This window comes from Phyllobates terribilis, unplaced genomic scaffold (genome assembly GCF_046119375.1).
Source record: "Phyllobates terribilis strain yellow unplaced genomic scaffold, ASM4611937v1 Scaffold_12__6_contigs__length_324123572, whole genome shotgun sequence".
Classification (NCBI taxonomy): domain Eukaryota; kingdom Metazoa; phylum Chordata; class Amphibia; order Anura; family Dendrobatidae; genus Phyllobates; species Phyllobates terribilis.
In genome coordinates, this window is record NW_027362772.1 from 71,287,214 (window position 1) to 71,313,587 (window position 26,374).

Genomic DNA, 26,374 nt, shown 5'->3' on the forward strand with positions numbered 1-26,374 from the left:
CTTCTTGGCAGAAGGAAGAATGAAGGCTCTAAAATTTCCTGGTAGACGGCTGCGCTGACTTTGGTCTTGATAAAACACAGTGGACCTACACCAGAAGATGACCTGGCTCCCCAAACCATCACTGATTGTGGAAACTCCACACTAGACCTCCAGCAGCTTGGATTGTGGCTTCTCCACTCTTCCTCCAGACTCTGGGACCTCGTGGAGTGTGTCAATGACTGCCTTCTGGACATCTGTCAAGTCAGCAGTCTTCCCCATGATTGTGGAGCCTACTGAAACAGACTAAGGGACCTTTTTAAACACTTAGGAAGCCTTTGCAGGTGTTTTTTGTTAATTATTCTAATTTACTAAGATAATGACTTTTGTGTTTTCATTGGCTGTAAGCCATAATCATCAACATTCACAGAAATAAACACTTAAAATAGATCACTCTGCTTGTAATGACTCTATATAATATATGAGTTTCACTTTTTGTATTGAAGAACTGAAATAAATTAACTTTTTGGTGATATTCTAATTTAGTGAGGTGCACCTGTATATATAGTCATCACTAGCGCCTGAATCTGCACATGCATGGGGTGTGTAAGGCAGATTAACCGGCATAGCTAGAGATAGCTGAGGAATTGGTGCCGTGCATGTATCCCATGATCACCATCATGTTATATGACCAAAGTCTCTTGGTATTGTGTGTTTAAAATGTAAAATGCAGCAAAGCCCTTTCTCGTACCATCTTTATTTTTTGCAGCCTCAGCATTGGGATTGCTAGACCAGACCACATTGTGACTTCTTTTTCTGTGGCCTAAAACATTTTTTAATAATTTGGACTTGCGAAACAACATTTTCCACCCCCCCCCCCCTCAAAAAAAAATCACTCACGGTGGGGCTCCCTTGAGGGAGATACACAGGGTAATCACGTGATGAATGGGGAGACAAGGACGCGACCAACCAGCACAGAAGCATCACGTCTTGGGACGCCAGTCTCCACCACTTCTCTGTGGCTGCTACCACTTTCCCTCCAGCCATAAGGCAGCCAAAGTCACTTTCTGCAGTTTGGGTGAAACCATCAAGACACTCCTATAATGATAAAATTACAAATCTGAAGAAAAATCACTATAATATTAATATTATATGCCTGCGAAAATCTCTGCAAACAGCAGATAAGCAAACGTCGGATGTTCAAGACATAGGTGAAGATCTGATAACAGAGCTGGCATGGTGAGGGGTCGGATGTTATACACCGGGGGGGTGAGGGGTCGAATGTTATACACCGGGGGGGTGATGGGCCGGATGTTATACACCGGGGGGCGAGAGGCCGGATGTTATACACCGGGGGGGTGATCGGCCAGAGGTTATACACCGGGGAGCGAGGGGCCGGATGTTACACACCAGAGGGTGATGGGTCGGATGTTATACATCGGGGGGGGGCAAAGGAGGTCGAATGTTATACACTGGGGGGGGCAAAGAAGGCCGAATGTTCTACACTGAGGGGGGCAATGGAGGCCGGATGTTCTACACCGGCGGGGGGCGAAGGAGGCCGGATGTTCTACACCGGGGGGGGGGGGAAGGAGGCCGGATGTTCTACACCGGGGGGGGGGGGAAGGAGGCCGGATGTTCTACACCGGAGGGGGGTGCAAAGGGGGGCCGGATGTTCTACACCGAGGGGCAAGGGGGCCGGATGTTCTACACCAGGGGGGCAAAGTGGACCGGATGTTCTACATCAGTGGGCCAAAGGGGGCCGGATGTTCTACACCGGGGGGGAAAAGGGGGCCGGATGTTATACACCAGGGGGAAAAGGGGGCCGGATGTTATACACCGGGGGTAAGTGGGGTGGATGTTATACACCGAGGGGCCCGATGTTAAACACCAGGGACAACGGCATTGGATAAAAAAACTAAATTCAATAATTAAGATGCATGCACTGCTACTTTTATCTGTATATTGTATATAAAATAAAAAGTACATAAAAAAAAAACAATGTGCCTACCTTATTAATAATTTTTGTGATTTGCATGCCCTGGTTTTGAATCCATATATAACTAAAATACCACGGAGCTATGATCATATCTATGTACACGACAGATGATAAATGTCTGATTGCGCCATCTTTTGACTTACGAGCCAGTAAAAAATGTCACCTGTCTTGTATTGATCTTGCAATGAATAGAAACCGCATAATTAATTAATAATTATTTAAAATAATTTACCCCTTTTGAGCCAGCATTGTGATCACCCCCACCCCCGGGAAACAGCGCTAACCTGAAGAATGGCCACATCGTGAGCAATGACACAGTCTACGCACTGAGTTAGGTCTGCCATCTTCTCAGACTCTGTTAAAAAGCTGTCAATCAACTTGTAGCATGCCTGGGATAAAATAAAAGGATTAAGAAAAGTGCAGAGTCCTTTCATATATTTTTACAATATTTTCTAACTCCTAAAGGGCACATTAGTGCACAGTTCTGCCGATTGGTGCGGGTCCGAAAGGTCAGATCACCACCAATGTGCATAGGTACCAACTTGTTTTCACCAGACAGCCCCTTTAAAGTGTACCTACCATTTCAGTTAACTATTGAGAATAAGTTGTCGTGTGTACATGCGGAATAACGCTATTTTTGGCGATTATGTGACTTGTATCCTGAAGTTTTCACCAAATTTTTCTTTACTCATGCTGTCTCTGAGCTAGTGGGTGAAGACTTGCTGCTGTCATGTCCACCATATACAGTTCACAGAAACATGAGGGCTTTCTGCTCTCTGTGTCTCTATGTAGCACATATTTAGAAAAAGCAGCCTCCTTGCTGCTGTTGCTTCTAAATATATGGCTGCATAGAAACAAAAGATCAGGACCACTCATCTTTATGTGTACTATATGTGTGTGAATAAATGCGGGTCTACTCAAAGTAAACAATGTAAACTGAAAACCTATATAATGAAAAAGGGGCAAGACACGTGCCCATTACGGTTCCCTTTTTTTTACAGATATAGCTTGGACTCAAACTGAAAGTAGAAAGTGAACCAGATGCCCTCAAGATCGTAATTTTTCTGTCAAGTTGACATTTGTACATCATTGTTTAGGCATGACTCAAATAATAAAAGACCTTTATTATGCAGAATATTATCATAGAGAGATGAAACATCAAGTGTGGCTGACAACTGTATTCATTGGAAGCAAGGGAATGAGACTAGCTGAGCCCCTCAGATCTGAAGCAAATTTTACCACGTGTCAGTAGGTGACTATATATTGTGATAAGTTAGACTTTAAAAGGATCGATCAACGATGATTAAAGTTGACGGGTATGCCTCATTCTACTGTGTTATAACAATCTGTACCATTTAGAAAATTCCTTTTCGAAACTGAACTACCCCTTTAATGATATTGCTGGATGCTGCACTCTATCAACTTGTTATATTCCCTGAGACATGAAAACGTAGGGTCAGTAGGGAAGAAGAAATAATAGATGGCAGATACATTAAGCCTCGTTAGTGCATGTGTCATAGTAAAAGCTTGCCAACGCCTCAGATTCTGAAGAAGATATCCAACTGGAGAAAGTGTCCGAAGATGAGGACCACATAAGTGGCAAGGAAAGTAATTACTAGAATTCTGAAGTTGAATCTGATGAGGCGCGATACCCAGACAACTAGTCCGATGCAAGCAATTCAGTCTACAAACAAAAATGTAACTTTGGAACTTGTTCTCTGCTAACATCAGATAATTCTCTAATAACTAGCCACTATTAGAGAAGTTTGGGATAAGTGGATACAGATTCTTCCAAAATTATACAATACTGGTGGATGAACAACTTGTGGCATTCAGAGGTAGGAACCCATTCAAACAATATATACGAGTAAGCCAGAAAAGTGCGGCATCAAGATATGGACACTGTGAAAGAAGAAGCTCATACGTTCTAAACCAGAGGTATCAAACACGCGGCCACCGGGCAGCATGCGGCCTCTGATGCTGCTTTATGCGGCCCGCAGGCACAGACCCCTTGACGATCCCGACCTGGTCCAGGAGGAGCCGCCAACAGCAGCGCTGCATTGCCGCGCAGAGACTGGCTCACAGCATTTCCAATGCCAGCCGCAGGCCAATCAGAGACCAGCAGCTGATATCTGCGTCCCAGCGCAGCGGCATATGACGTCACTGCCATGCACAGATGTCAGCTGCTGGCCTCTGATTGGCCGGTGGCTGGCACTGGAAATGCTCTGTAGAGAGCCGGTCTCTGCGCGTCAATGCAGCGCTGCTGTCAGTGGCTCCTTCTGGACCAGGTCATAATCATCAAGGGGTCTGTGCCTGCGGGCCGCATGTGCTCAAAGGACGTAGAGAGAATGGAGGACAGGTGAGAGGAATCTTTTTTTTTTTTTTTTTTTAGGTGTGTGAAGAACAGCGACGGGACAATTCTACCAGATGGGGACCTGGATGGGGCACATTACTGCAAGATGGGGACCACCAGGATGGGGCATATTACTACAAGGTGGGGACCACCAGGATGGGGCGCATTACTGCAAGATGGGGACCACCAGGATGGGGCATATTACTACAAGGTGGGGACCACCAGGATGGGGCACATTACTGCAAGATGGGGACCACCAGGATAGGGCACATTACTACAAGATGGGAATCACCAGGATGGTGCGCATTACTGCAAGATGGGGACCACCAGGATGGGGCACATTACTACAAGATGGGAATCACCAGGATGGGGCACATTACTGCAAGATGGGGACCACCAAAATGGGGCACATTACTACAAGATGGGGACCACCAGGATAGGGCATGTTACTGCAAGATGGGAATCACCAGGATGGGGCACATTACTGAAAGTTGGGAATCACCAGGATGGGGCATATTACTACAAGATGGGAATCACCAGGATGGGGCACATTACTGCAAGATGGGAATCACCAGGATGGAGCACATTACTACAAGATGGGAATCACCAGGATGGGGCACATTACTGCAAGATGGGGACCACCAGGATGGGGCACATTACTACAAGATGGGAATCACCAGGATGGGGCACATTACTACAAGATGGGAATCACCAGGATGGGGCACATTACTGCAAGATGGGAATCACCAGGATGGGGCACATTACTGCAAGATGGGAATCACCAGGATGGGGCACATTACTACAAGATGGGAATCACCAGGATGGGGCACATTACTACAAGATGGGAATCACCAGGATGGGGCACATTACTGCAAGATGGGAATCACCAGGATGGGGCACACTACTACAAGATGGGGATCACCAGGATGGGGCACATTACTGCAAGATGGGGATCACCAGGATGGGGCACATTACTGCAAGATGGGAATCACCAGGATGGGGCACATTACTGCAAGATGGGAATCACCAGGATGGGGCACATTACTGCATGATGGGGACCACCAGGATGGTCATATTACTACAAGGTGGGGACCACCAGGATGGGGCATATTACTGCAAGATGGGAATCACCAGGATGGGGCACATTACTGAAAGATGGGAATCACCAGGATGGGGCACATTACTGCATGATGGGGACCACCAGGATGGGGCATATTACTACAAGGTGGGGACCACCAGGATGGGGCACATTACTGCAAGATGGGGACCACCAGGATGGGGCATATTACTGCAAGATGGGGACCACCAAAATGGGGCACATTACTACAAGATGGGGACCACCAGGATAGGGCATGTTACTGCAAGATGGGAATCACCAGGATGGGGCACATTACTGAAAGATGGGAATCACCAGGATGGGGCATATTACTACAAGATGGGAATCACCAGGATGGGGCATATTACTACAAGATGGGAATCACCAGGATGGGGCACATTACTGCAAGATGGGGACCACCAGGATGGGGCACATTACTACAAGATGGGAATCACCAGGATGGGGCACATTACTACAAGATGGGAATCACCAGGATGGGGCACATTACTGCAAGATGGGGACCACCAGGATGGGGCATATTACTGCAAGATGGGAATCACCAGGATGGGGCACATTACTGAAAGATGGGAATCACCAGGATGGGGCATATTACTAAAAGATGGGGACCACCAGGATGGGGCATATTACTGAAAGATGGGGACAACCAGGATGGGGCATATTACTGCAAGATGGGAATCACCAGGATGGGGTACATTACTACAAGATGGGGACCACCAGGATGGGGCATATTACTACAAGATGGGGACCACCAGGATAGGGCATATTACTGCAAGATGGGAATCACCAGGATGGGGCATATTACTGAAAGATGGGGACCATCAGGATGGGGCATATTACTGAAAGATGGGGACCACCAGGATGGGGCATATTACTAAAAGATGGGGACAACCAGGATGGGGCATATTACTGCAAGATGGGGACAACCAGGATGGGGCATATTACTGCAAGATGGGGACCACCAGGATGGGGCATATTACTGCAAGATGGGAATCACCAGGATGGGGCATATTACTGCAAGATGGGAATCACCAGGATGGGGCACATTACTGGAAGATGGGGATCACCAGGATGGGGCACATTACTGGAAGATGGGGACCACCAGGATGAGGCATATTACTGCAAGATGGGAATCACCAGGATGGGGCATATTACTGCAAGATGGGAATAACCAGGATGGGGCACATTACTGCAAGATGGGGACCACCAGGATGGGGCATATTACTGCAAGATGGGAATCACAAGGATGGGGCATATTACTGCAAGATGGGGACCACCAGGAAGGGGCAAATTACTGCAAGATGGGAATCACCAGGATGGGGCATATTACTGCAAGATGGGGACCGTCAGGATGGGGCACATTACTGCAAGATGGGGACCACCAGGATGGGGCACATTACTACAAGATGGGGACCACCAGGATGAGGCACATTACTGCAAGATGGGAATCACCAGGATGGGGCACATTACTGCAAGATGGGAATCACCAGGATGGGGCACATTACTGCAAGATGGGGACCACCAGGATGAGGCACATTACTGCAAGATGGGAATCACCAGGATGGGGCACATTACTACAAGATGGGAATCACCAGGATGGGGCACATTACTGCAAGATGGGGACCACCAGGATGAGGCACATTACTGCAAGATGGGAATCACCAGGATGGGGCACATTACTGCAAGATGGGAATCACCAGGATGGGGCACATTACTGCAAGATGGGAATCACCAGGATGGGGCAAATTACTGCAAGATGGGGACCACCAGGATGAGGCACATTACTGCAAGATGGGAATCACCAGGATGGGGCACATTACTACAAGATGGGAATCACCAGGATGGGGCACATTACTGCAAGATGGGGACCACCAGGATGGGGCACAATACTGCAAGATGGGAACCACCAGGATGGGGCAAATTACTGCAAGATGGGAATCACCAGGATGGGGCACATTACTGCAAGATGGGAATCACCAGGATGGGGCACATTACTGCAAGATGGGGACCACCAGGAAGAGGCACATTACTGCAAGATGGGAATCACCAGGATGGGGCACATTACTACAAGATGGGAATCACCAGGATGGGGCACATTACTGCAAGATGGGGACCACCAGGATGAGGCACATTACTGCAAGATGGGAATCACCAGGATGGGGCACATTACTACAAGATGGGAATCACCAGGATGGGGCACATTACTGCAAGATGGGAATCACCAGGATGGGGCACATTACTGCAAGATGGGAATCACCAGGATGGGGCACATTACTGCAAGATGGGAATCACCAGGATGGGGCACATTACTGCAAGATGGGAATCACCAGGATGGGGCACATTACTACAAGACGGGGACCACCAGGATGGGGCACATTACTACAAGATGGGAATCACCAGGATGGGGCACATTACTGCAAGATGGGAATCACCAGGATGGGGCACATTACTGCAAGATGGGAATCACCAGGATGGGGCACATTACTGCAAGATGGGAATCACCAGGATGGGGCACATTACTGCAAGATGGGAATCACCAGGATGGGGCACATTACTACAAGATGGGGACCACCAGGATGGGGCACATTACTACAAGATGGGGACCACCAGGATGAGGCACATTACTGCAAGATGGGAATCACCAGGATGGGGAACATTACTACAAGATGGGGACCACCAGGATGAGGCACATTACTGCAAGATGGGAATCACCAGGATGGGGCACATTACTACAAGATGGGAATCACCAGGATGGGGCACATTACTGCAAGATGGGAATCACCAGGATGGGGCACATTACTGCAAGATGGGGACCACCAGGAAGAGGCACATTACTGCAAGATGGGAATCACCAGGATGGGGCACATTACTACAAGATGGGAATCACCAGGATGGGGCACATTACTGCAAGATGGGGACCACCAGGATGAGGCACATTACTGCAAGATGGGAATCACCAGGATGGGGCACATTACTACAAGATGGGAATCACCAGGATGGGGCACATTACTGCAAGATGGGAATCACCAGGATGGGGCACAATACTGCAAGATGGGAATCACCAGGATGGGGCACATTACTGCAAGATGGGAATCACCAGGATGGGGCACATTACTACAAGATGGGAATCACCAGAATGGGGCACATTACTGCAAGATGGGAATCACCAGGATGGGGCACATTACTGCAAGATGGGAATCACCAGGATGGGGCACATTACTGCAAGATGGGGACCACCAGAATGAGGCACATTACTGCAAGATGGGAATCACCAGGATGGGGCACATTACTGCAAGATGGGAATCACCAGGATTGGGCACATTACTGCAAGATGGGAATCACCAGGATGGGGCACATTACTTCAAGATGGGAATCACCAGGATGGGGCACATTACTGCAAGATGGGAATCACCAGGATGGGGCACATTACTGCAAGATGGTAATCACCAGGATTAGGCACATTACTGCAAGATGGGAATCACCAGGATGGGGCACATTACTGCAAGATGGGAATCACCAGGATGGGGCACATTACTACAAGATGGGAATCACCAGGATGGGGCACATTACTACAAGATGGGAATCACCAGGATGGGGCACACTACTGCAAGATGGGGATCACCAGGATGGGGCACGTTACTGCAAGATGGGGATCACCAGGATGGGGCACATTACTGCAAGATGGGAATCACCAGGATGGGGCACATTACTGTAAGATGGGGACCACCAGGATGGGAATCACCAGGATGGGGCACATTACTACAAGATGGGAATCACCAGGATGGGGCACATTACTACAAGATGGGAATCACCAGGATGGGGCACACTACTGCAAGATGGGGATCACCAGGATGGGGCACATTACTGCAAGATGGGGATCACCAGGATGGGGCACATTACTGCAAGATGGGAATCACCAGGATGGGGCACATTACTGTAAGATGGGGATCACCAGGATGGGGCACATTACTGCAAGATGGGAATCACCAGGATGGGGCACATTACTGCAAGATGGGAATCACCAGAATGGGGCATATTACTAAAAGATGGGGACCACCAGTATGGGGCATATTACTACAATGTGGGGATCAGGATGGGTCACATTACTGCAAGATGGGGACCACCAAAATGGGACACATTACTGCAAGATGGGGCCCACCAGGATGGGGCACATTACTGCAAGATGGGGACCACCAGGATGGGGCATATTACTGCAAGATGGGGACCACCAGGATGGGGCACATTATTGCAAGATGGGGACCACCAGGATGGGGCACATTACTGCAAGATGGGGACCACCAGGATGGGGCACATTACTACAAGATGGGGACCACCAGGATGGGGCACATTACTGCAAGATGGGGACCACCAGGATGGGGCATATTACTAAAAGATGGGGACCACCAGGATGGGGCATATTACTAAAAGATGGGGACAACCAGGATGGGGCATATTACTGCAAGATGGGGACAACCAGGATGGGGCATATTACTGCAAGATGGGGACCACCAGGATGGGGCATATTACTGCAAGATGGGAATCACCAGGATGAGGCATATTACAGCAAGATGGGAATCACCAGGATGGGGCACATTACTGCAAGATGGGGACCACCAGGATGAGGCATATTACTGCAAGATGGGAATCACCAGGATGGGGCATATTACTGCAAGATGGGAATAACCAGGATGGGGCACATTACTGCAAGATGGGGACCACCAGGATGGGGCATATTACTACAAGATGGGAATCACAAGGATGGGGCATATTACTGCAAGATGGGGACCACCAGGAAGGGGCAAATTACTGCAAGATGGGAATCACCAGGATGGGGCATATTACTGCAAGATGGGGACCTTCAGGATGGGGCACATTACTGCAAGATGGGGACCACCAGGATGGGGCACATTACTACAAGATGGGGACCACCAGGATGAGGCACATTACTGCAAGATGGGAATCACCAGGATGGGGCACATTACTGCAAGATGGGAATCACCAGGATGGGGCACATTACTGCAAGATGGGGACCACCAGGATGAGGCACATTACTGCAAGATGGGAATCACCAGGATGGGGCACATTACTACAAGATGGGAATCACCAGCATGGGGCACAATACTGCAAGATGGGGACCACCAGGATGGGGCATATTACTACAAGATGGGGACCACCAGGATGAGGCACATTACTGCAAGATGGGAATCACCAGGATGGGGCACATTACTGCAAGATGGGGACCACCAGGATGGGGCATATTACTGCAAGATGGGGACCACCAGGATGGGGCACATTACTGCAAGATGGGGACCACCAGGATGGGGCAAATTACTGCAAGATGGGGACCACCAGGATGGGGCACATTACTACAAGATGGGGACCACCAGGATGGGGCACATTACTGCAAGATGGGAATCACCAGGATGGGGCACATTACTGCAAGATGGGGACCACCAGGAAGAGGCACATTACTGCAAGATGGGAATCACCAGGATGGAGCACATTACTACAAGATGTGAATCACCAGGATGGGGCACATTACTGCAAGATGGGGACCACCAGGATGAGGCACATTACTGCAAGATGGGAATCACCAGGATGGGGCACATTACTACAAGATGGGAATCACCAGGATGGGGCACATTACTGCAAGATGGGGACCACCAGGATGAGGCACATTACTGCAAGATGGGGACCACCAGGATGAGGCACATTACTGCAAGATGGGAATCACCAGGATGGGGCACATTACTACAAGATGGGAATCACCAGGATGGGGCACATTACTACAAGATGGGAATCACCAGGATGGGGCACATTACTGCAAGATGGGAATCACCAGGATGGGGCACATTACTGCAAGATGGGAATCACCAGGATGGGGCACATTACTACAAGATGGGAATCACCAGGATGGGGCACATTACTGCAAGATGGGAATCACCAGGATGGAGCACATTACTGCAAGATGGGAATCACCAGGATGGGGCACATTACTGCAAGATGGGAATCACCAGGATGGGGCAAATTACTGCAAGATGGGAATCACCAGGATGGGGCACATTACTACAAGATGGGAATCACCAGGATGGGGCACATTACTGCAAGATGGGAATCACCAGGATGGGGCACATAACTACAAGATGGGGACCACCAGGATGGGGCACATTACTACAAGATGGGAATCACCAGGATGGGGCACATTACTGCAAGATGGGAATCACCAGGATGGGGCACATTACTGCAAGATGGGAATCACCAGGATCGGGCACATTACTGCAAGATGGGAATCACCAGGATGGGGCACATTACTGCAAGATGGGAATCACCAGGATGGGGCACATTACTGCAAGATGGGGATCACCAGGATGAGGCACATTACTGCAAGATGGGAATCACCAGGATGGGGCACATTACTACAGGATGGTGACCACCAGGATGGGGCTCATTACTGCAAGATGGGGACCACCAGGATAGGGCACATTACTACAAGACGGGGACCACCAGGATGGGGCACATTACTACAAGATGGGGACCACCAGGATGGGGCACATTACTACAAGATGGGGACCACCAGGATGAGGCACATTACTGCAAGATGGGAATCACCAGGATGGGGCACATTACTACAAGATGGGGACCACCAGGATGAGGCACATTACTGCAAGATGGGAATCACCAGGATGGGGCACATTACTACAAGATGGGAATCACCAGGATGGGGCACATTACTGCAAGATGGGAATCACCAGGATGGGGCACATTACTGCAAGATGGGGACCACCAGGAAGAGGCACATTACTGCAAGATGGGAATCACCAGGATGGGGCACATTACTACAAGATGGGAATCACCAGGATGGGGCACATTACTGCAAGATGGGGACCACCAGGATGAGGCACATTACTGCAAGATGGGAATCACCAGGATGGGGCACATTACTACAAGATGGGAATCACCAGGATGGGGCACATTACTGCAAGATGGGAATCACCAGGATGGGGCACACTACTACAAGATGGGAATCACCAGGATGGGGCACATTACTGCAAGATGGGAATCACCAGGATGGGGCACATTACTGCAAGATGGGAATCACCAGGATGGGGCACATTACTGCAAGATGGGAATCACCAGGATGGGGCACATTACTTCAAGATGGGAATCACCAGGATGAGGCACATTACTGCAAGATGGGAATCACCAGGATGGGGCACATTACTACAAGATGGGAATCACCAGGATGGGGCACATTACTGCAAGATGGGAATCACCAGGATGGGGCACATTACTACAAGATGGGAATCACCAGGATGGGGCACATTACTGCAAGATGGGAATCACCAGGATGGGGCACATTACTGCAAGATGGGAATCACCAGGATGGGGCACATTACTGCAAGATGGGGACCACCAGGATGAGGCACATTACTGCAAGATAGGAATCACCAGGATGGGGCACATTACTGCAAGATGGGAATCACCAGGATGGGGCACATTACTGCAAGATGGGAATCACCAGGATGGGGCACATTACTTCAAGATGGGAATCACCAGGATGGGGCACATTACTGCAAGATGGGAATCACCAGGATGGGGCACATTACTGCAAGATGGGAATCACCAGGATGAGGCACATTACTGCAAGATGGGAATCACCAGGATGGGGCACATTACTGCAAGATGGGAATCACCAGGATGGGGCACATTACTGCAAGATGGGAATCACCAGGATGGGGCACATTACTGCAAGATGGGGACCACCAGGATGAGGCACATTACTGCAAGATAGGAATCACCAGGATGGGGCACATTACTGCAAGATGGGAATCACCAGGATGGGGCACATTACTGCAAGATGGGAATCACCAGGATGGGGCACATTACTTCAAGATGGGAATCACCAGGATGGGGCACATTACTGCAAGATGGGAATCACCAGGATGGGGCACATTACTGCAAGATGGGAATCACCAGGATGGGGCACATTACTGTAAGATGGGGACCACCAGGATGGGAATCACCAGGATGGGGCACATTATTACAAAATGGGAATCACCAGGATGGGGCACATTACTACAAGATGGGAATCACCAGGATGGGGCACACTACTGCAAGATGGGGATCACCAGGATGGGGCACATTACTGCAAGATGGGGATCACCAGGATGGGGCACATTACTGCAAGATGGGAATCACCAGGATGGGGCACATTACTGTAAGATGTGGACCACCAGGATGGGGCACATTACTGCAAGATGGGAATCACCAGAATGGGGCATATTACTAAAAGATGGGGACCACCAGTATGGGGCATATTACTACAATGTGGGGATCAGGATGGGTCACATTACTGCAAGATGGGGATCACCAGGATGGGGCACATTACTGCAAGATAGGGACCACCAGGATGGGGCACATTATTGCAAGAAGGGGACCACCAGGATGGGGCACATTACTGCAAGATGGGGACCACCAGGATGGGGCACATTACTACAAGATGGGGACCACCAGGATGGGGCACATTACTGCAAGATGGGGACCACCAGGATGGGGCATATTACTAAAAGATGGGGACCACCAGGATGGGGCATATTACTAAAAGATGGGGACAACCAGGATGGGGCATATTACTAAAAGATGGGGACAACCAGGATGGGGCATATTACTGCAAGATGGGGACCACCAGGATGGGGCATATTACTGCAAGATGGGAATCACCAGGATGGGGCATATTACTGCAAGATGGGAATCACCAGGATGGGGCACATTACTGCAAGATGGGAATAACCAGGATGGGGCACATTACTGTAAGATGGGGACCACCAGGATGAGGCACATTACTGTAAGATGGGAATCACCAGGATGGGGCACATTACTGCAAGATGGGAATCACCAGGATGGGGATATTACTGCAAGATGGGAATAACCAGGATGGGGCACATTACTGCAAGGTGGGGACCACCAGGATGGGGCATATTACTGCAAGATGGGAATCACCAGGATGGGGCATATTACTGCAAGATGGGGACTGTCAGGATGGGGCACATTACTGCAAGATGGGGACCACCAGGATGGGGCACATTACTACAAGATGGGGACCACCAGGATGAGGCACATTACTGCAAGATGGGAATCACCAGGATGGGGCACATTACTGCAAGATGGGAATCACCAGGATGGGGCACATTACTGCAAGATGGGGACCACCAGGATGAGGCACATTACTGCAAGATGGGAATCACCAGGATGGGGCACATTACTACAAGATGGGAATCACCAGGATGGGGCACATTACTGCAAGATGGGGACCACCAGGATGAGGCACATTACTGCAAGATGGGAATCACCAGGATGGGGCACATTACTGCAAGATGGGAATCACCAGGATGGGGCACATTACTGCAAGATGGGGACCACCAGGATGAGGCACATTACTTCAAGATGGGAATCACCAGGATGGGGCACATTACTGCAAGATGGGAATCACCAGGATGGGGCACATTACTGCAAGATGGTAATCACCAGGATGAGGCACATTACTGCAAGATGGGAATCACCAGGATGGGGCACATTACTGCAAGATGGGAATCACCAGGATGGGGCACATTACTACAAGATGGGAATCACCAGGATGGGGCACATTACTACAAGATGGGAATCACCAGGATGGGGCACACTACTGCAAGATGGGGATCACCAGGATGGCGCACGTTACTGCAAGATGGGGATCACCAGGATGGGGCACATTACTGCAAGATGGGATTCACCAGGATGGGGCATATTACTACAAGATGGGAATCACCAGGATGGGGCACATTACTGCAAGATGGGAATCACCAGGATGGGGCACATTACTGCAAGATGGGGACCACCAGGATGAGGAACATTACTGCAAGATGGGAATCACCAGGATGGGGCACATTACTGCAAGATGGGGACCACCAGGATGAGGCACATTACTGCAAGATGGGAATCACCAGGATGGGGCACATTACTGCAAGATGGGAATCACCAGGATGGGGCAAATTACTGCAAGATGGGGACCACCAGGATGAGGCACATTACTGCAAGATGGGAATCACCAGGATGGGGCACATTACTACAAGATGGGAATCACCAGGATGGGGCACATTACTGCAAGATGGGGACCACCAGGATGGGGCACATTACTGCAAGATGGGGACCACCAGGATGGGGCAAATTACTGCAAGATGGGAATCACCAGGATGGGGCACATTACTGCAAGATGGGAATCACCAGGATGGGGCACATTACTGCAAGATGGGGACCACCAGGAAGAGGCACATTACTGCAAGATGGGAATCACCAGGATGGGGCACATTACTACAAGATGGGAATCACCAGGATGGGGCACATTACTGCAAGATGGGGACCACCAGGATGAGGCACATTACTGCAAGATGGGAATCACCAGGATGGGGCAGATTACTGCAAGATGGGAATCACCAGGATGGGGCACATTACTACAAGATGGGAATCACCAGGATGGGGCACATTACTGCAAGATGGGGACCACCAGGATGGAGCACATTACTGCAAGATGGGAATCACCAGGATGGGGCACATTACTGCAAGATGGGAATCACCAGGATGGGGCAGATTACTGCAAGATGGGAATCACCAGGATGGGGCACATTACTGCAAGATGGGAATCACCAGGATGGGGCACATTACTGCAAGATGGGGACCACCAGGATGGAGCACATTACTGCAAGATGGGAATCACCAGGATGGGGCACATTACTGCAAGATGGGAATCACCAGGATGGGGCACATTACTGCAAGATGGGAATAACCAGGATGAGGCACATTACTGCAAGATGGGAATCACAAGGATGGGGCACATTACTGCAAGATGGGAATCACCAGGATGGGGCACATTACTGCAAGATGGGAATCACCAGGATGGGGCACATTACTACAAGATGGGGACCACCAGGATGGGGCACATTACTACAAGATGGGAATCACCAGGATGGGGCACATTACTGCAAGATGGGAATCACCAGGATGGGGCACATTACTCCAAGATGGGGACCACCAGGATGAGGCACATTACTACAAGATGGGAATCACCAGGATGGGGCACATTACTGCAAGATGGGAATCACCAGGATGGGGCACATTACTACAAGATGGGGACCACCAGGATGGGGCACATTACTACAAGATGGGGACCACCAGGATGAGGCACATTACTGCAAGATGGGAATCACCAGGATGGGGCACATTACTACAAGATGGGGACCACCAGGATGAGGCACATTACTGCAAGATGGGGACCACCAGGATGAGGCACATTACTGCAAGATGGGAATCACCAGGATGGGGCACATTACTGCAAGATGGGAATCACCAGGATGGGGCACATTACTGCAAGATGGGAATCACCAGGATGGGGCACATTACTGCAAGATGGGGACCACCAGGATGAGGCACATTACTGCAAGATAGGAATCACCAGGATGGGGCACATTACTGCAAGATGGGAATCACCAGGATGGGGCACATTACTGCAAGATGGGAATCACCAGGATGGGGCATATTACTGCAAGATGGGAATCACCAGGATGGGGCACATTACTGCAAGATGGGAATCACCAGGATGGGGCACATTACTGCAAGATGGGAATCACCAGGATGGGGCACATTACTTCAAGATGGGAATCACCAGGATGGGGCACATTACTGCAAGATGGGAATCACCAGGATGGGGCACATTACTGCAAGATGGGAATCACCAGGATGGGGCACATTACTACAAGATGGGAATCACCAGGATGGGGCACATTACTACAAGATGGGAATCACCAGGATGGGGCACACTACTGCAAGATGGGGATCACCAGGATGGGGCACGTTACTGCAAGATGGGGATCACCAGGATGGGGCACATTACTGCAAGATGGGAATCACCAGGATGGGGCACATTACTACAAGATGGGAATCACCAGGATGGGGCACATTACTGCAAGATGGGAATCACCAGGATGGGGCACATTACTGCAAGATGGGGACCACCAGGATGGGGCACATTACTGCAAGATGGGAATCACCAGGATGGGGCACATTACTGCAAGATGGGAATCACCAGGATGGGGCACATTACTACAAGATGGGAATCACCAGGATGGGGCACATTACTACAAGATGGGAATCACCAGGATGGGGCACACTACTGCAAGATGGGGATCACCAGGATGGGGCACATTACTGCAAGATGGGGATCACCAGGATGGGGCACATTACTGCAAGATGGGAATCACCAGGATGGGGCACATTACTGTAAGATGGGGACCACCAGGATGGGGCACATTACTGCAAGATGGGAATCACCAGAATGGGGCATATTACTAAAAGATGGGGACCACCAGGATGGGGCATATTACTACAATGTGGGGATCAGGATGGGTCACATTACTGCAAGATGGGGACCACCAGGATGGGACACATTACTGCAACATGGGGCCCACCAGGATGGGGCATATTACTGCAAGATGGGGACCATCAGGATGGGGCATATTACTGCAAGATGGGGACCACCAGGATGGGGCACATTATTGCAAGATGGGGACCACCAGGATGGGGCACATTACTGCAAGATGGGGACCACCAGGATGGGGCACATTACTACAAGATGGGGACCACCAGGATGGGGCACATTACTGCAAGATGGGGACCACCAGGATGGGGCATATTACTAAAAGATGGGGACCACCAGGATGGGGCATATTACTAAAAGATGGGGACAACCAGGATGGGGCATATTACTAAAAGATGGGGACAACCAGGATGGGGCATATTACTGCAAGATGGGGACAACCAGGATGGGGCATATTACTGCAAGATGGGGACCACCAGGATGGGGCATATTACTGCAAGATGGGAATCACCAGGATGGGGCATATTACTGCAAGATGGGAATCACCAGGATGGGGCATATTACTGCAAGATGGGAATAACCAGGATGGGGCACATTACTGCAAGATGGGGACCACCAGGATGAGGCATATTACTGCAAGATGGGAATCACCAGGATGGGGCATATTACTGCAAGATGGGAATCACCAGGATGGGGCACATTACTGCAAGATGGGAATCACCAGGATTAGGCACATTACTGCAAGATGGGGACCACCAGGATGAGGCACATTACTGCAAGATGGGAATCACCAGGATGGGGCACATTACTACAAGATGGGAATCACCAGGATGGGGCACATTACTGCAAGATGGGAATCACCAGGATGGGGCACATTACTACAAGATGGGAATCACCAGGATGGGGCACATTACTGCAAGATGGGAATCACCAGGATGGGGCACATTATTGCAAGATGGGGACCACCAGGAAGAGGCACATTACTGCAAGATGGGAATCACCAGGATGGGGCACATTACTACAAGATGGGAATCACCAGGATGGGGCATATTACTGCAAGATGGGAATCACCAGGATGGGGCACATTACTGCAAGATGGGAATCACCAGGATGGGGCACATTACTGCAAGATAGGAATCACCAGGATGGGGCACATTACTACAAGATGGGAATCACCAGGATGGGGCACATTATTGCAAGATGGGAATCACCAGGATGGGGCACATTACTGCAAGATGGGAATCACCAGGATGAGGCACATTACTGCAAGATGGGAATCACAAGGATGGGGCACATTACTGCAAGATGGGAATCACCAGGATGGGGCACATTACAGCAAGATGAGAATCACCAGGATGGGGCACATTACTACAAGATGGGGACCACCAGGATGGGGCACATTACTACAAGATGGGAATCACCAGGATGGGGCACATTACTGCAAGATGGGAATCACCAGGATGGGGCACATTACTGCAAGATGGGAATCACCAGGATGGGGCACATTACTGCAAGATGGGAATCACCAGGATGGGGCACATTACTGCAAGATGGGAATCACCAGGATGGGGCACATTACTACAAGATGGGAATCACCAGGATGGGGCACATTACTACAAGATGGGAATCACCAGGATGGGGCACACTACTGCAAGATGGGGATCACCAGGATGGGGCACATTACTGCAAGATGGGGATCACCAGGATGGGGCACATTACTGCAAGATGGGAATCACCAGGATGGGGCACATTACTGTAAGATGGGGACCACCAGGATGGGGCACATTACTGCAAGATGGGAATCACCAGGATGGGGCACATTACTACAAGATGGGAATCACCAGGATGGGGCACATTACTACAAGATGGGAATCACCAGGATGGGGCACACTACTGCAAGATGGGGATCACCAGGATGGGGCACATTACTGCAAGATGGGGATCACCAGGATGGGGCACATTACTGCAAGATGGGAATCACCAGGATGGGGCACATTACTGCAAGATGGGAATCACCAGGATGGGGCACATTACTTCAAGATGGGAATCACCAGGATGGGGCACATTACTGCAAGATGGGAATCACCAGGATGGGGCACATTACTGCAAGATGGTAATCACCAGGATGAGGCACATTACTGCAAGATGGGAATCACCAGGATGGGGCACATTACTGCAAGATGGGAATCACCAGGATGGGGCACATTACTACAAGATGGGAATCACCAGGATGGGGCACATTACTACAAGATGGGAATCACCAGGATGGGGCACATTACTGCAAGATGGGAATCACCAGGATGGGGCACGTTACTGCAAGATGGGGATCACCAGGATGGGGCACATTACTGCAAGATGGGAATCACCAGGATGGGGCACATTACTGTAAGATGGGGACCACCAGGATGGGAATCACCAGGATGGGGCACATTACTACAAGATGGGAATCACCAGGATGGGGCACACTACTGCAAGATGGGGATCACCAGGATGGGGCACGTTACTGCAAGATGGGGATCACCAGGATGGGGCACATTACTGCAAGATGGGAATCACCAGGATGGGGCACATTACTGTAAGATGGGGACCACCAGGATGGGAATCACCAGGATGGGGCACATTACTACAAGATGGGAATCACCAGGATGGGGCACATTACTACAAGATGGGAATCACCAGGATGGGGCACACTACTGCAAGATGGGGATCACCAGGATGGGGCACATTACTGCAAGATGGGGATCACCAGGATGGGGCACATTACTGCAAGATGGGAATCACCAGGATGGGGCACATTACTGTAAGATGGGGACCACCAGGATGGGGCACATTACTGCAAGATGGGAATCACCAGAATGGGGCATATTACTAAAAGATGGGGACCACCAGGATGGGGCATATTACTACAATGTGGGGATCAGGATGCGTCACATTACTGCAAGATGGGGACCACCAGGATGGGACACATTACTGCAAGATGGGGCCCACCAGGATGGGGCATATTACTGCAAGATGGGGACCACCAGGATGGGGCATATTACTGCAAGATGGGGACCACCAGGATGGGGCACATTATTGCAAGATGGGGACCACCAGGATGGGGCACATTACTGCAAGATGGGGACCACCAGGATGGGGCACATTACTACAAGATGGGGACCACCAGGATGGGGCACATTACTGCAAGATGGGGACCACCAGGATGGGGCATATTACTAAAAGATGGGGACCACCAGGATGGGGCATATTACTAAAAGATGGGGACAACCAGGATGGGGCATATTACTGCAAGATGGGGACAACCAGGATGGGGCATATTACTGCAAGATGGGGACCACCAGGATGGGGCATATTACTGCAAGATGGGAATCACCAGGATGGGGCACATTACTGCAAGATGGGAACAACCAGGATGGGGCACATTACTGCAAGATGGGGACCACCAGGATGAGGCATATTACTGCAAGATGGGAATCACCAGGATGGGGCATATTACTGCAAGATGGGAATAACCAGGATGGGGCACATTACTGCAAGATGGGGACCACCAGGATGGGGCATATTACTGCAAGATGGGAATCACCAGGATGGGGCATATTACTGCAAGATGGGGACCACCAGGAAGGGGCAAATTACTGCAAGATGGGAATCACCAGGATGGGGCATATTACTGCAAGATGGGGACCGTCAGGATGGGGCACATTACTGCAAGATGGGGACCACCAGGATGGGGCATATTACTAAAAGATGGGGACCACCAGGATGGGGCACATTACTGCAAGATGGGAATCACCAGGATGGGGCACATTACTGCAAGATGGGAATCACCAGGATGGGGCACATTACTGCAAGATGGGAATCACCAGGATGGGGCACATTACTGCAAGATGGGGACCACCAGGATGAGGCACATTACTGCAAGATGGGAATCACCAGGATGGGGCACATTACTACAAGATGGGAATCACCAGGATGGGGCACATTACTGCAAGATGGGGACCACCAGGATGAGGCACATTACTGCAAGATGGGAATCACCAGGATGGGGCACATTACTACAAGATGGGGACCACCAGGATGAGGCACATTACTGCAAGATGGGAATCACCAGGATGGGGCACATTACTGCAAGATGGGAATCACCAGGATGGGGCACATTACTGCAAGATGGGAATCACCAGGATGGGGCAAATTACTGCAAGATGGGGACCACCAGGATGAGGCACATTACTGCAAGATGGGAATCACCAGGATGGGGCACATTACTGCAAGATGGGGACCACCAGGATGGGGCACATTACTGCAAGATGGGGACCACCAGGATGGGGCAAATTACTGCAAGATGGGAATCACCAGGATGGGGCACATTACTGCAAGATGGGAATCACCAGGATGGGGCACATTACTGCAAGATCGGGACCACCAGGAAGAGGCACATTACTGCAAGATGGGAATCACCAGGATGGGGCACATTACTACAAGATGGGAATCACCAGGATGGGGCACATTACTGCAAGATGGGGACCACCAGGATGAGGCACATTACTGCAAGATGGGAATCACCAGGATGGGGCACATTACTACAAGATGGGAATCACCAGGATGGGGCATATTACTGCAAGATGGGAATCACCAGGATGGGGCACATTACTACAAGATGGGAATCACCAGGATGGGGCACATTACTGCAAGATGGGAATCACCAGGATGGGGCACATTATTGCAAGATGGGGACCACCAGGAAGAGGCACATTACTGCAAGATGGGAATCACCAGGATGGGGCACATTACTACAAGATGGGAATCACCAGGATGGGGCATATTACTGCAAGATGGGAATCACCAGGATGGGGCACATTACTGCAAGATGGGAATCACCAGGATGGGGCACATTACTGCAAGATGGGAATCACCAGGATGGGGCACATTACTGCAAGATGGGAATCACCAGGATGGGGCACATTACTGCAAGATGGGAATCACCAGGATGGGGCACATTACTGCAAGATGGGAATCACCAGGATGGGGCACATTACTGCAAGATGGGAATCACCAGGATGAGGCACATTACTGCAAGATGGGAATCACAAGGATGGGGCACATTACTGCAAGATGGGAATCACCAGGATGGGGCACATTACTGCAAGATGAGAATCACCAGGATGGGGCACATTACTACAAGATGGGGACCACCAGGATGGGGCACATTACTACAAGATGGGAATCACCAGGGTGGGGCACATTACTGCAAGATGGGAATCACCAGGATGGGGCACATTACTGCAAGATGGGAATCACCAGGATGGGGCACATTACTGCAAGATGGGAATCACCAGGATGGGGCACATTACTGCAAGATGGGAATCACCAGGATGGGGCACATTACTACAAGATGGGAATCACCAGGATGGGGCACATTACTACAAGATGGGAATCACCAGGATGGGGCACACTACTGCAAGATGGGGATCACCAGGATGGGGCACATTACTGCAAGATGGGGATCACCAGGATGGGGCACATTACTGCAAAATGGGAATCACCAGGATGGGGCACATTACTGTAAGATGGGGACCACCAGGATGGGGCACATTACTGCAAGATGGGAATCACCAGAATGGGGCATATTACTAAAAGATGGGGACCACCAGGATGGGGCATATTACTACAATGTGGGGATCAGGATGGGTCACATTACTGCAAGATGGGGACCACCAGGATGGGACACATTACTGCAAGATGGGGCCCACCAGGATGGGGCATATTACTGCAAGATGGGGACCACCAGGATGGGGCATATTACTGCAAGATGGGGACCACCAGGATGGGGCACATTATTGCAAGATGGGAATCACCAGAATGGGGCATATTACTAAAAGATGGGGACCACCAGGATGGGGCATATTACTACAATGTGGGGATCAGGATGGGTCACATTACTGCAAGATGGGGACCACCAGGATGGGACACATTACTGCAAGATGGGGCCCACCAGGATGGGGCACATTACTGCAAGATGGGGACCACCAGGATGGGGCACATTACTACAAGATGGGGACCACCAGGATGAGGCACATTACTACAAGATGGGGACCACCAGGATGGGGCACATTACTAGATGTTTGCCAGAATTACTACATGGTGCTAATTGTAAAACAATATTACTGTAATTGGAGGAAACAAAATTGTAAAAATAAAAAAATATATATTAAAAATAAAGCATTAAAAAATATTTTGCCACTAAAAATGCTGTTTTATAAATAAACTAAACACAAAAAGTGCGCGTTTATTATCGCCACATCCGTAAAGACCCAAGCTATAAATAAAATAAACACACCAAAAATGTTCAGGCGGTGTATACAAAAAAAAAAAACGGTATCACTAAAATTGTCACTTTGACCTGCAAGGAATGTGGCCCCCAAATTTAAAATTTTTCCATGTGCAGCCCATATACCCAGCCGAGTTTGAGACCCCTGCTCTAAACGCTCAAGTATATGCAGGAAAAAAAGCCTGGAGAAAAACCTGAAAAGAATCAGGGAATGCAAGATGTTTCAGATTTGACGTATGGACGAAGAGGAAAAAATGTATTAACTTTTTTACATTGCACCAACAGGGGCAGCTGCTGCTAAAACAAAAAAAAACTTACAATGCTGGGCAGTGTAAGAAAAAGCAAGCCTGAACTGCCGCAAGGTATCCATGTAAAAGAAATGTTCATAGTTCAACGTTATACTTTACTGGAGATACGACAAAGCAAACGCAAAACCAATTGGTGGCCAATGGTTTTATTTTATAATATTCTTGATGTATATGCTTACAATGCATTTGTTTTTTTGGCGTGAAATAAAACCCGATCGGAACGCCAATAAACGGCATAAACGAAGACTCTTTCTGGAAGAATTAGGAAAGTCAATTGTTATGCCATCTATTTTAGGAAGAAAAGTAAGACCCCGAAGTGAAGGAGCAGCAGCCATACTAAACAATATCTAGTAGCATGTTCAACACTTTGCTTTATTTTCTTTAGAAAACTGACGTTTTGATTTTTATTTTTCATTTGTTTTTGACCAACCATGTTCCCATACAGTTAAATAATGCAACTGGTATTGAAATAATCCGCAGTAATGCAGCGGCTTGCTGCATTTGCCAAAATGTCTGAGGGGGTTTGTGCTGGCTGATCACGTACCTCCCCTTCAGGTGACTGATCACATGACTGTGACATCATCACAGGTCCTGTGCGCACTGAGGGATATATATCCAGGTGGTTTTGAAACACAGGGAGGCAAGAGGCCTGGTCCCTGTGTCTGGGACACCATTAGCCCTGGAAAGCACGAGGCCTGGAGGCCACACCTGGTGAGCCTTAAACCACAGCTTTGGCAGAACAGAGCTGATGGAAGCAGCTGGACCCGGCAAAGGTAAAAACGGTGCTTGATATGGACAATGATGTTGTTACCTTGCTGAAGACTGTATCTGAAGCCAAGCGGGCATAGCTGCCACTGAAAAGGCTCTAGAATATTACATGTGTAACATTCCTGTGAGCCACTGAGATGGACTATGTTATAAGCAGTTTATGATGTGTAATAAACTGCTGGACTTCAGACTACCGGAAAACGTTGCATGTGTGCTTTAATTGACCCGGTGAAGTGAGTGCCCCTCAACATGATCAATAGCGCTACCTCACAATTGGTGGAGAATGCGGGCAACTGCAGCCTGGTTGCAAGGGGTAACGGCACAGGACGACGAACGTGGATGCAAGCATCTGGCTGTGGCTCGGCGGGGCCACGAAGATTAAAGCATCTGGCTGTAACTCGGCGGTGTTACGAAAATTGTCGTCGCACTTAAACCTGGTTTGCTGTGGCTTGGTTGGACCACGAAAATTTTTCCGGGGAGAGCGGTGTGAAGCGTCTGGTGTGAACAGTGTACCGCGATGGCTATGAATGGAGCAGTATCCCCAGATGGAATGGAGAAAGGGTTAGATGACCGGCTGGAAACGTTCTTCAGCAAAATAGAGTGTCCTGAAGAAATGAAGGAGCTGATAAAGATGGCTGTGAAGGGAGCAGAAAATGAGACTGAAGCTATTGAGCGATTAAATTGCCTGTTAAAATTGAAGCAGGTATTTGGGAAACGACAACAGGACATGGTGCAGGAGCTGTTGGCACGTTACAGAATGGTGGCAGCGGACCATTCCTTGAGTTCTCCTATGGGGCTGGCACTATCGCAGAGGGCCCAGGGAGGTAGTAAGATATGTTGTGAACTGGGTCCTAAGACTATCGCGTTTTTATTTTTTAAAGTACCATACAGGTGTGGTTGTCCAAAAGGGGGCGAGCATACAACACCAGAATTGGTTACTGGTCGTGTGTTGGTACCGCCTAAAAATGACAATTCGACCGTTGATAACTGGGTAGCTCCAGTAGAACGGGTTGACATCAAAATGGGAGGTGACTTGTTGGTCCACAACACCATGGGGAGTGACACAGACCCCACAGCTGACGGTGCCACTATGAAAGTAGAAAGAGAGTTCAGTCAGGAGTTAAA

At 49.6% G+C, this 26,374-nt stretch overlaps 1 protein-coding gene across 2 annotated transcripts in view; it reads right to left on the reverse strand.

The window, feature by feature from the left end:
- FUZ (fuzzy planar cell polarity protein) overlaps window positions 1–26,374 on the reverse strand; it is a 117,010-nt gene that overhangs the window by 25,422 nt on the left and 65,214 nt on the right. For both annotated transcript variants that reach the window (XR_012252417.1, XM_073655947.1), the window contains exons 5-6: window positions 2,257–2,361; window positions 877–1,074 (exon numbers count right to left, since the gene is read on the reverse strand). Coding sequence is in view for 1 of the 2 variants with exons in the window: in XM_073655947.1 (XP_073512048.1) it covers window positions 877–1,074; window positions 2,257–2,361 (303 nt within the window). In the remaining variant the exon portion in view is untranslated. The remainder of the gene's footprint in view (window positions 1–876; window positions 1,075–2,256; window positions 2,362–26,374) is intronic.